This window comes from Dendrobates tinctorius, unplaced genomic scaffold (assembly GCF_039654945.1).
Source record: "Dendrobates tinctorius isolate UK_male_01 unplaced genomic scaffold, ASM3965494v1 ptg000060l, whole genome shotgun sequence".
In the NCBI taxonomy this organism is placed as follows: domain Eukaryota; kingdom Metazoa; phylum Chordata; class Amphibia; order Anura; family Dendrobatidae; genus Dendrobates; species Dendrobates tinctorius.
The window spans coordinates 64,580,578-64,593,265 of record NW_027361728.1 but is presented as its reverse complement, the minus strand read 5'-3'; the positions used below and the strand labels follow the sequence as shown (position 1 = coordinate 64,593,265).

The 12,688-nt window shown below is 47.7% G+C and overlaps 1 protein-coding gene across 1 annotated transcript in view; it reads left to right on the top strand.

Moving 5' to 3' along the window:
• The first annotated feature begins 1,156 nt into the window (after positions 1-1,156).
• LOC141092818 (vomeronasal type-2 receptor 1-like) overlaps positions 1,157-12,688 on the top strand; it is a 161,448-nt gene continuing 149,916 nt past the window's right edge. Inside the window, exon 1 of the mRNA XM_073579145.1 lies at positions 1,157-1,398. Within this exon, the coding sequence (XP_073435246.1) occupies positions 1,157-1,398 (242 nt within the window). The remainder of the gene's footprint in view (positions 1,399-12,688) is intronic.

Here is a 12,688-nt window from a genome sequence, read left to right as displayed (position 1 = left end):
GCGATATTGCTAGCGATATCGCTACATGTGATACTTAACTCCGACCGGCTCCCCTGCTGGTTATTGCTGATCGCGCGAGAAGCTCCTGGACCATTCCTCGTCGGCCACTTCCTGCTGGGGCTTCCTGTGGCGCCGACGAGCGACGCGTGGAGTTGGGCAGGAGGACGCAGGATCGCCGCGTCTGACAGGTAAGTAGCGACCCCCGTCCCCAGCGATGTCGCTGGTGAGATCTGCCTGTGTGGCAGCTCACTAGCGACCACTTAGCGATGCACCAGCGATCCTGACAGGATCAAATCGCTAGTCGGGATCACTGGTGCATCGCTAGGTGTAACGGTACCCTCAGTCTTAAAGGGATTTACTCAAGGTAGTGAATTCACTCGGGGCTTGCATTATCATGGCTTGTGGTGCCTTAGTATTATACTCTCTATTGCTGTGACCCATTTTCTCTGATGTTTGTCCATAATGGGACTTTTAAATGTTTTTAACTAATTTGTGTGTGGTTTGCAATACAAATTCTTTTGTATTGTATCCAATTCTGGCGATCCCTTGCTTTGATGCATATGCTTTTTTCTTTACTTTTTTGCTTATATTGTTTTGTATATGCATTAGGTGATCCCTTTACATTTGAATAGTGGATGATGCCCGTTTACATATATCTTTGAAGTTAACATATAAATTCACTGAATATTATATTAGGAAAGTGCATTATGAGCAATCTGCAAATGTAGTAATATTATTGAAATGTTGGCCTTTACAAACCTATGTGACTCCAATAATAGCAATATCTTCGGTAGCTGCAACAGTTGATATAGCATATGTTTAAGTAACATATGATACTTTAAACCTTTCATTCATGACTTATGTTTCTAGCCAATCAAGAAAGCAGTGGGATCCCTCAGGAATACCTGTAGGTGTATTTAACATAATGAACAGTGAAGCATTGGGATCACTTCTTGCTGACAGCTGTTTCTCTCCTGACTGACAAATGTGCCATGATCTGTGTGAGGAAGCCTCAGGCCTTCTTATCCTGGGGACACCCTGTTATACCTTTACAGGTCAACAACTGTAAAGGTGTCTTTATTGCAAAGCTCGGATATTAACTGAGAACCTCTGATAGTGATCACAACGGTGTTCTTTTATCATCATCCTCATCATCATGAAGACCAAGCTAAAGAACCGCAAGATGCTCCATATAGTGGTGGCTTTGGTCATATGTCTACAGAACCAGAATTTGGTGCGTGGCCAAGAGTGCAGGCTGATAGGAAAATTTGACCTCCATGGATTTGTAGAATCTAAGAACCATGAACTTATCATTGGTGGCATGTTTCCCTTCCACTTCCGGACCATCTTGAATAATGACACCGACATGGAAGAACCCAAATCCCCGAAATGTGAAGGGTAAGTCTAAACTGTTATCACTACTTAGCAGAGGCGTCAAAGAATAAATCATAGATATGATATAAAAAAGGAGACCAGGTAGTTGCCCTTCTTTATATTCTTATCTAATATATACTGTATACAAAAATGTGCTTCATTTTAATATAATAATGTTTTACCAGTTATTCACTAAAGTGCAGAAACATTGGAGGGATTCAATAAATGTGAAATAACTTTATTGATTTCATAATGATTTAGAACTTGATTTTCACATCTTACTTCTTGCTGACTTGTAGAGTTTGCAAGATTTGGTCGGTCGGGAATGCAACTGGTAAATAGCAGCATCTTCAGGGAGTTAATAGCTGACTTTTACATCTGCTGTCTAAGGCTAAGTTCTCACAATGAGAACTGTGCGCTTTTGATGCTGCAGATTTTTGGAGCATTTCAGCACCAATTAACTAATAAAGGAATAAAGGTTATGTCATTTTTTAATGTGTTCTTTTAAACATGCGTTTTTCAGCTGTGGGTTTTGTCTCTGCAGCATTTCATGTTTTAATCCTTCACTCCGAGCCTGTTTTCACCTTCCTGAGCGGCCCAAATTCTACAATTCTGACTAGTGTCAATTTAGGAGGTAAAAACTCTAGAACTCTTCCACTGATTCTGAGATTGTTTTTCATGACAAATTGAACTTCATGTCAGTGGTAAATTTAGGCAGATTTTTTTTGCGTTTATTTGTGAAAATGTTGGAATTTTGGCAAACATTTTAATTTGTATGCCCTGAAACCAGAGATTTATATCACACAAAATATTTAATAAATAACATTTACCACAAGTCTACTTTACATCAGCATCATTTTTCAAACATAATTTTTTTTATTAGGAAGTTAGAACAGTTAAAAGTTGATCAGCAACTTAGGGATCACATCACATTTGAAGTGACTTTGAGGAGCCTATGTGATGGAAAATACCCAAAAGTGACACCATTCTAAAAAATTGCACCCCTCAAAGTGCTCAAAACAATATTCAATAAGTTTATTTACCCTTCAGATTCTTCACAGGAATTAAAGCAATGTAGAAGGAATAAAATGAAAATTTGACTTTTTCCTCACAAAAATGTAGATCTAGCCTCAAATTTTTCATTTTCACAAAGGTAGCAGGAGAAAATGCAGTGTATAATTTGTTTTGAAATTTCTCCTGAGTAAACCGATACCCCATATGTGGTGGAAAACTATTGTTTAGGAGCATGGCTGGGCTCGGAAGGGAAAGAGCACTATTTAATTTTTGAAGTGATAAATTAGCTGGAATAGATTGAAGACGCCGTGTCGCGTTTGCAGAGCCCCTGATGTACCTAAACAGTGGAAAAAACCCACAAATTACCACATTTTGGAAACTACACCCTCATTGAACTTATCTAGACGTATGGTAAGCACCTTAAATCCACAGGGGCTTCACAGAATTTTATAACGTTGACCGTGAAAACAAAAACATAAATTTTTCCCGCAAAAATGTTAGTTTGCAACAAATTTTCACAAAGGTAAAAGGAGAAAATGGACTGTACAATTTCTTGACCAATTTCTCCTTAGTACACCGATACATCTTATGTGGGGAAAACTAACTGTTTAGTGTCATGTCGGACGCTATTCACACCACAGCGTCCGGCAGGCAGAGGTAGTTCCACCTCCGTCCACTATAGCCTCAGTGGCGCCGGCTTGAGTTTCTCAGGCTATCGGGGGTTAATCTAGCTGAAGATCAGGTTGGATGTTTGGTCACGCCCACGGTCTTTAAATAGTCGTGCTGGCCCATGGGCGTCGCCGATTATAGCTTGTGTTTCATACCAAGTGGTTCCGGTCTGGAGTGGAGGTGTTGGAGAGAGAGAGAGATTCATATCTGGTGTCGTATGATCCATTGTTACCTTCTCGCCTTCCCATATTTGTGTTTTGTTGTGCCCTGTTCACATTACTGTATAGTCCTGTGTGTATGCGGCGCGGTGCAGTTTAAGTTCTCCCTGTCTGTCTTTATTGTTTGGGGCTTTGGTGGTTTGTCTCCTCACTGGGTGGAGGGTGGAGGGTTAAGCTTAGGGCTGAGCAGGAGATAAGGAAAGGGTGGAGGCTCAGGCATTTGCACCTTCAGCAAAAACCCTGGGTTGAGGGACAGACAGGGTTTCCCCTAGTTAAAGGGACATCACAGGGGCCCCGGGTATTTCAGCCTGAGTTGAACTAAGCCCCGCGTGACATTATAATCGGCCCACATTTTTCAGGAGTCCATGGATCCCATGGATTCCATAACCCGCCAGTTGGCGGCGCTGTCCTTACAGGTCTCCGAGTTGAAAGGGGCAGTTCAGCAGCAGGGCCTGGTAGTAGCGAAGGTGCAAACGGCATCTGCAGGTATCGGTGCAGAGCCGAAGATCCCGCTGCCAGAACGATTCTCAGGGGAACGCAGCAAATTTGTCATATTTCGGGAGGCCTGCAAGTTATACTTCCGCATGCGCCCGGTCTCCTCAGGTAATGAGGCTCATCGGGTGGGCCTGGTGTTATCATTACTGAGTGGGGACCCCCAAGCAGGGCCGGATTATAGGAGGGGCAGGCGGGGCTTCAGCCCCGGGGCCCCCACCACAAGAGCATCTAAGGGGGCCCCCACCACTGGGCAGCGACCGCCAACGCAGCGCGAGGATAAATATTAGACGCCGTCAGTGAATAGCAGGAACGGAGCGGCCGGCAAGGGTCCGTCCTGCTTCCTGCCCGGAGGCCGCGCTTCCTGTTTTCACACGTCATCATTCAGCGGCCGCTGCTGTGTGAGGGAGGAAGCGCTGGCGATGCTGCGGAGGACAGGTGAGAGGAGAGAGGTGGTGTCTTGTGTGTGTATGTATGTGTGTATCAGTGTATGTATGTATGTCTGTGTCTGTGTGTGTGTATATCTGTGTGTATGATGGAGCAGGCAGAGGCAGTGATGGGACATGGGAGTGATGGTCTAGAAGGCAGTGATAGGGTGAAGGAGCAGGCAATGATGGGGGTGATGGAGCAGGCAGTGATGGGGCCGGGTGATGGAGCAGGCAGTGAAGGGGTGATGGAGCAGGCAGTGATGGGGTGATGGAGCAGACAATGATGGGGGTGATGGAGAAGGCAGTGATGGGGTGATGGAGCAGGCAATGATGGGGGTGATGGAGCAGGCAGTGATGGGGTGATGGAGCAGACAATGATGGGGGTGATGGAGAAGGCAGTGATGGGGTGATGGAGCAGGCAATGAGGGGAGTGATGGGGGTGATGGAGCAGGCAATGATGGGGTGATGGAGCAGACAATTATGGGAGTGATGGAGCAGGCAGTGATGGGGTGATGGAGCAGGCAATGAGGGGAGTGATGGGGGTGATGGAGCAGGCAATGATGGGGTGATGGAGCAGACAATTATGGGAGTGATGGAGCAGGCAGTGATGGGGTGATGGAGCAGGCAATGATGGGAGTGATGGAGCAGGCAATGATGGGAGTGATGGGGGAAGGCAGTGATGGGGTGATGGAGAACGCAGTGATGGGGTGATGGAGAAGGCAATGATGGGAGTGATGGGGTGATGGAGCAGGCAATTATGGGGTGATGGAGCAGACAATGATGGGGTGATGGAGCAGACAATGATGGGGGTGATGGAGCAGGCAATGATGGGGTGATGGAGCAGGCAATGATGGGGTGATGGAGCAGGCAATGATGGGAGTGATGGAGCAGGCAATGATGGGAGTGATGGGGGAAGGCAGTGATGGGGTGATGGAGAACGCAGTGATGGGGTGATGGAGAAGGCAATGATGGGAGTGATGGCGTGATGGAGCAGGCAATGATGGGGGTGATGGAGCAGACAATGATGGGAGTGATGGGGTGATGGAGCAGGCAATGATGGGAGTGATGGGGAGAAAGCAGTGATGGGGTGATGGAGAAGGCAGTGATGGGGAGAAGACAATGATGGGGTGATGGTCGAGAGGGCAATGATGGGGTGGTGGGTGAGAATGCAATGATGGTGGTGGTGGAAATGTGGCAGAACAAGAGGATAAGATTAGATTGTACATCTAAGTGCTACAGTTCGCGCTCTACTGTTATGGCTAAAATGTTAATGATATGGGGGCCCCCACCAGATTTTCTGCCCAGGGGCCCCCACCAACCTTAATCCGGCCCTGCCCCCAAGCATGGGCATTTTCCTTACCAGCTGACTCTGCTACATATCATTCTGTCGATAATGTTTTTTCTGCACTCGGACTCATTTATGATGATCCCGACAGATGAGCTCTAGCAGAATCTAAAATCCACGCCCTCCGTCAGGGGGAACGTATGGCGGAAGACTATTGCTCCAAATTTCGCCGTTGGGCAGTAGACACACAGTGGAACGACCCAGCGCTGCGGAGTCAGTTTATTCATGGGGTTTCAGGAAGAGTTAAACAGGCCCTCCTGATGTATGAGACTCCTGCATCGTTGGAGTCTGCCATGAGTTTGGTTATACGTATTGATCGCCGTTTGCGTCAGGGGGCACAGGAGACGCTACCCCTGGGGGAAAGCAGGGGTGCAGGTGTGGTTGCTGCAGGTGAGCCCACTGAACCTATGCAAATTGCGGGGGTGTCACAGGTTAAGCGTCGCGTCCCTGGGTTCATGAAGCCCGGAGCATGTTTTTACTGTGGTAAAAGGAATCATTATGTTAACGCTTGTCCTGTGCTACCGAAGAAGGTCACACCGGCGGAAAACTACTAAGCTCAGTGGGTATGGAGGAGACCCAGCTGAGCGTATGCATATCCTCCATGATGGTATCTCAATGTATGCTCCCTGCCAAGGTTATTATCGCGGGCAGAGAGCTACCAATATCAGTGTTTGTGGATAGCGGTTCCGCCACCAATCTCATAGATGAGGAGTTTGCACGCACTGCCGGGTTTAAGATCGAAAAACTCCCTCATCCTATTCAGGTGGTTACCATTAATGCCGCTCCCCTCCCTCAGGGGGAGATTACGGAGTTTGTGGCTGAGGTGAAACTCCACATTGGGGTCCTACATTCGGAGTGGGTTACATGTAGGGTCCTCCGTAATCTCCCAGCACAAATGGTCTTGGGTTTTCCATGGTTGTCCAGGCACAACCCAGTGATTGATTGGAAAACTCAGGACATAGTCCAATGGAGTGGTTTTTGCCAGGACAATTGCTTGGCCACATGTGTGTCCGCCGTGACGCCCAGCCTGCCGGAGGCTTTGCAGGATTTCGCGGATGTTTTCTCTGAGAAGGGTTGCTCAGAACTGCCTCCACATAGAGCCTATGACTGTGCGATTAGGTTAAAACCCGGGGCCAAATTACCTAAGGCCAGGATGTTTAATATTTCTGGTCCAGAGAGACAAGCTCTGAAAGACTACATCGCGGAGAGTCTGAGCAAAGGACACATCCGGCCTTCGTCCTCACCTGTAGCAGCGGGGTTTTTCTTCATTAAGAAGAAAGATGGGGGGTTACGGCCGTGTCTGGATTTCTGGGAGTTAAACCAGATTACGATCCGTGATCCATACCCGATGCCTTTGATCCCTGATTTGTTCAACCAGGTGGCGGGGGCAAAGTGGTTTTCCAAGCTTGACCTCAGGGGGGCGTATAACCTCATAAGGGTCCGTCAGGGGGATGAGTGGAAGACGGCCTTTAACACTCCTGAGGGTCATTTTGAGAGCCTGGTTATGCCATTTGGGTTGACAACCGCGCCTGCTGTTTTCCAACATTTTATTAATGACGTGTTTGCTCATGTCCTGGGGAAATTTGTGATTGTATACCTGGATGATATCCTCATTTATTCGAGCGACCGGGACATTCATTTAGAGCATGTCAGGCAGGTGTTACAGTTGCTCCGTGAGAATAAGCTCTATGCTAAGCTGGAAAAATGCTTATTTTTTTGTTCAGGAGTTGCCTTTTTTGGGATATATATAAGGTGCAAGCGGTGCTACAATGGGAAAGGCCTGATAATCTGAAAGCGCTCCAGCGGTTCCTTGGGTTTGCTAATTATTATAGGAAATTTATAAAACACTTTTCTACTATAGCCAAACCACTCATGGACATGACAAAAAAAGGTACCGACCTGACTAGCTGGTCTGAGGTGGCGATACGTGCATTTGAGCGTCTGAAGAACAGTTTTGCTTCAGCCCCCATTCTGGTGCAACCGGACGTGTCTAAACCTTTTGTGGTGGAGGTTGATGCGTCTGAGGTGGGAGTGGGGGCAGTACTGTCACAGGGCTCATCTTTGAGCGATATGCATCCATGCGCCTACTTCTCCAAGAAGCTGTCGCCGGCCGAACGGAATTATGATATCGGCAACAGGGAGTTGTTGGCCATCAAATTGGCTTTTGAGGAATGGCGACACTTCTTGGAGGGGGCGGCTCACCAGGTCACAGTCATCACCGACCATAAGAACCTGCTCTATCTGGAGTCGGCCAAGCGTCTGTCTCCTAGGCAGGCTCGCTGGGCATTGTTCTTTACACGTTTCAATTTTCTGGTGACTTACCGTCCCGGGGCTAAAAACACCAAGGCGGATGCCTTGTCCAGGTGTTTTCCGGGGGTAGAACCTCGGGAAGAACCGGTACCCATCCTCCAGGAAGGTGTAGTGGTTTCGGCTCTCACGACTGAGGTAGAGGCGGAGATTGCCGAGGCCCAAGAGGAGGTACCGCCAGGACTTCCCGCCAACAAATCATTTGTACCCCTTCATCTTCGTCTTAAGGTGTTGAGGGAACATCACGACTCAGTACTGGCTGGTCATCCAGGGGTTAAGGGCACCTTGGAGCTGGTATCGCGTCGTTTCTGGTGGCCCAAAATCCGGCAGGACGTGGTCTCGTACGTGGCAGCTTGCATCACGTGCGCCAGGGCCAAGTCGCCCCGAGCCCGTCCTGCTGGCACGCTACAGCCTCTGGGGGTACCTAATAGGCCATGGACAGAAATCTCCATGGATTTTATCACTGACTTGTCAGTCTCGGCGGGGAACACGGTCATCCTGGTGGTGGTTGACCGATTTTCAAAGATGGCGCATTTTGTCTCATTGCCCTCCTTGCCCAATGCGAAGACGTTGGCTCAGGTGTTTGTGCAGGAGGTGGTCAGACTCCACGGAGTTCCGTCGGACATAGTATCTGATAGGGGAACTCAATTTGTTGCGAGGTTTTGGAAAGCTTTTTGCTCACGTTTGGGGATCAAGTTGTCACATTCATCGGCGTTTCATCCACAGTCAAATGGTCAAACTGAGCGCATGAACCAAAATCTGGAGCAGTATTTACGATGCTTTGTGTCCGACAACCAAGAGGAGTGGTCTACTTTCCTTCCTCTGGCCGAGTTCGCGTTAAATAATCACCATCAAGAGTCATCGGGAGAGTCTCCGTTCTTTTGTGTTTACGGTCAACATCCTCAATTTTGTACCTTACGTCAGGGTGACTCGGGGGGGCTTCCCGGAGGAGGACCAGCTAGGAGCTCAATTATCATCGGTCTGGAGGAGGGTGAAACAGCGTTTGTTGAGCATGAGTGCGAGGTACAAGCGGGTGGCTGACAGTAGACGCGTGCCAGGTCCGAACCTGTGTGTGGGTGAATGGGTGTGGTTAGCGACTAAAAATATAAAACTCAAAATTCCATCTTTAAAATTGGGTCCAAGGTTTATTGGGCCTTTTAAGATTGCTGCCATCATTAACCCAGTTGCTTATCGGTTGGAACTCCCTGCAGTATACAAGATACACAACGTGTTTCACAGGGCTTTATTGAAAAAGGTGGTAGGCTCTCTGGACACGACGCCGATGCCACCTCCAGTCATGGTGGATGGCGATTTAGAGTTTGAGGTCTCCAAGGTAGTGGACTCTCGAGTAGTGCGCCGTACTCTTCAGTATTTGGTACACTGGCGGGGGTATGGTCCGGAGGAGAGGTCTTGGGTACCAGCCTCGGACATACATGCAGATCGGCTGGTCAGTTCTTTTCACCGTCGTCATCCGGACAAGCCGGGTCCTATGAGTCTTGAGGGCCCTGGGGTCCCTCATAGAAGACGGGGTACTGTCATGTCGGAAGCTATTCACACCACAGCGTCCGGCAGGCAGAGGTAGTTCCACCTCCGTCCACTATAGCCTCAGTGGCGCCGGCTTGAGTTTCTCAGGCTATCGGGGGTTAATCTAGCTGAAGATCAGGTTGGATGTTTGGTCACGCCCACGGTCTTTAAATAGTCGTGCTGGCCTATGGGCGTCGCCGATTATAGCTTGTGTTTCATACCAAGTGGTTCCGGTCTGGAGTGGAGGTGTTGGAGAGAGAGAGAGATTCATATCTGGTGTCGTATGATCCATTGTTACCTTCTCGCCTTCCCATATTTGTGTTTTGTTGTGCCCTGTTCACATTACTGTATAGTCCTGTGTGTATGCGGCGCGGTGCAGTTTAAGTTCTCCCTGTCTGTCTTTATTGTTTGGGGCTTTGGTGGTTTGTCTCCTCACTGGGTGGAGGGTGGAGGGTTAAGCTTAGGGCTGAGCAGGAGATAAGGAAAGGGTGGAGGCTCAGGCATTTGCACCTTCAGCAAAAACCCTGGGTTGAGGGACAGACAGGGTTTCCCCTAGTTAAAGGGACATCACAGGGGCCCCGGGTATTTCAGCCTGAGTTGAACTAAGCCCCGCGTGACAGTTAGGCAGATGGAAGGGCTCGGAAGGGAAGGAGCGCCAACTGAATTCTGGAATTCTGGAGCTCAATTTTGGCTGGAATAGATTGCATATGCCATGTCACATTTGAAGATCCCCTGACATGACAAAACATTAGAAAACGTCACAAGTGACCCCAGTTTGGAAACGATACCTCTCTAGGGGTGTACTGATCATTTTTAACCTTCAGGCAATTCACAGAATTGTATAACTTTAGACTGAATAAATGGCAAATAACCATCTTTTCCTGTAAAATATTTCTTTGGCCCCAAGTTTTTAATTTTCAAAAGGGGTAATATGAGAAAATAAATGGTACAATTTGTTATGCAATTTGTCCTAAGTGTGCCAATACCCTAAATGTGATCAAAAACTACTTTTGAGGCACAGTGCAAAGCTAAGAAGGGAAGAAGCACCACACTGGAGTTCAAATTTTGCTTGAATGGCTTGAGGGTGCGATGTCACATTGGCAGAGCCCCTGAGGTGTCAGAGCAGTGAAACCTCTCATAATTGATCTCATTTTACAAACTACACCCCCATTGCATTCATCTAGTGGTGCAGTAAGCATGTTGACACCATGATGGTGTGATTCCATCCTAAATCTCCAAATGACGTGATTCAGATGAAACCCTTATAGTCCCATTCATTATGATGAGGCAGCAGAGTTACTTTGTATTCCATCTGGCCTCTGTTTAGCTGTGTCCATCTTTTCAGAGTTACATAAAACTGTGGTTGTTCGTGCTTTTATGCTCTCTTAAAAAAACACTGACACCGCTGGATCATAGGCGGCCAGACGGCATCCACCGTGACTCCATCTGCCTCATTATAGGGAACGTTCCATGTGGGGTTCCATCTGAATCACATATTTCAGAGATTTACACAGAAACCCAGATGCAAGAGTGCAGGATGCATGTGATACGAGCTTTACTGCAATCTTTGGGAGGCAGAATAAACAAATCAGCAGCAGATCGAGAATTGCTTCGTTCATTTTTTCTGTCATTCCTGGTACAGTATATATGATTAGACAAATTTATTATTTAGGTTGGTACGATTAAAGAGATACCAGATGTACTGTATATAGTTTTTTCAAGTTTGGATGCTATCTATAATGAATGGAAGCAGAGGCACAGATGGTGAAGTGCACATTCGTTTATTGCTATTTTTGTGGAACCACATGACCTTGGTCTGTGGGGGTTCCGAAGGGGGCGTGAGTATGCGAGCCCCTGAAACCCGTAGTAAGACCCCTCAAACAGGATCAGAATGGAATGACCGAGGGACACAGGTGCTAACTCCTGTTAGACCCCGGACACATTGAAACTGACCGAGTGGAACTCGTGCACAGGCAGCGATAACAAGTAACGAAGAGCTTGACAGACGAGAAGTGGCAGGATGGGACGGAGCTGGCTCAGGCAGTGCCGACATCGTTGTGGGTAACGGAGTTACAGACTGGGACATGTCCCAGAGAGCCAAGGAGAATACAGCCTTCTCGACCCCAGATGGGTGTTTTCAGTACACCAGAATGCCCTTCAGACTGCAGGGAGCCTCAGCTACCTTAAAGAGGGCGATGAATCGAATCCTGGCTCCACCCAAGAAATATGCCGCAGCCTACTTGGATGACATTGTCATTTTCAGCCCTAACTTGAGTTTTCACCTGCCAAAGGTATAGGTGATCCTTGATGCATTGAGGAAAGCGGGATTCACCATAAATCCAAAGAAGTGTGCCATAGGGAAGGAAGAGGCCAGGTACTTAGGATACATCATCGGGAGAGGCGAAATCAAGCCCCAGTTGAATAAAATAGAGCAAATCAGGAGTGGCCGTAACTGCTCTCCAAGAAGCAAGTGAGGGCATTTCTTGGGATTGTGGGGTATTTTATCCTGAAATTCGTCATAATTACCGCACCGTTAACGGATCTCCTTGTGGGCACCAAGTCGAGGATGGTGAAATGGACTCCGGACACAGAGATGGCATTTCAAGAACTCAAGCAGGCTTTGTACAAGCATCCGGTTCTGATCGCACCAGACATTAGCAAGGAATTTGTGGCCCAGACCGATGCGTCAGAGGTTGGATTGGAATCCGTGCTGTCACAGGAAATAAATGGAGAAGAGAATCCCATCCTATACCTGAGCCGGGAACTCTCTTCTTGCCAGAAGAACTACTCCATAGTCGAGAAGGAGTGTTTAGCTCTAAAAAGTGGGCTGTAGACACATTGAAGTACTACATGCTAGGCCGTAGGTTTACGTTCGTGTCAGACAATGCCCCTCTAAGATGGTTCAGTGAGAAGAAGGGTAAGAAGGCCAGGGTGACTAGGTGGTTCTTAACCCTTCAAAACTTCACTTTCCACGTAGGGAATAGGCTCAGGAGGTTACATGGTAACATAGATGCTCTCTCATGAATTCCCTGTGTAATGTCTGAATGTGCCAAAACCCCCGGCTTTGGCCAGAGGGGGGGAATATGTGACAGTCACTGGCACAGTGTATGAAGGGAGATACGATTCACAGCGCATACTGTGGTCTGTGATGTAGAACCAGAATATTTTTGCCTCCAGCACTATGTGCTGAGAGGGTTAATTGGAAAGCTATGTTATTGACTGGTTTTAGTAGAACTTCATACTGTAAAGCGGGTGGGAGGAGGTCTGCCATATCTCCACCTGAATAATAGAAGGTCCGGGCATGTACCAATATAATT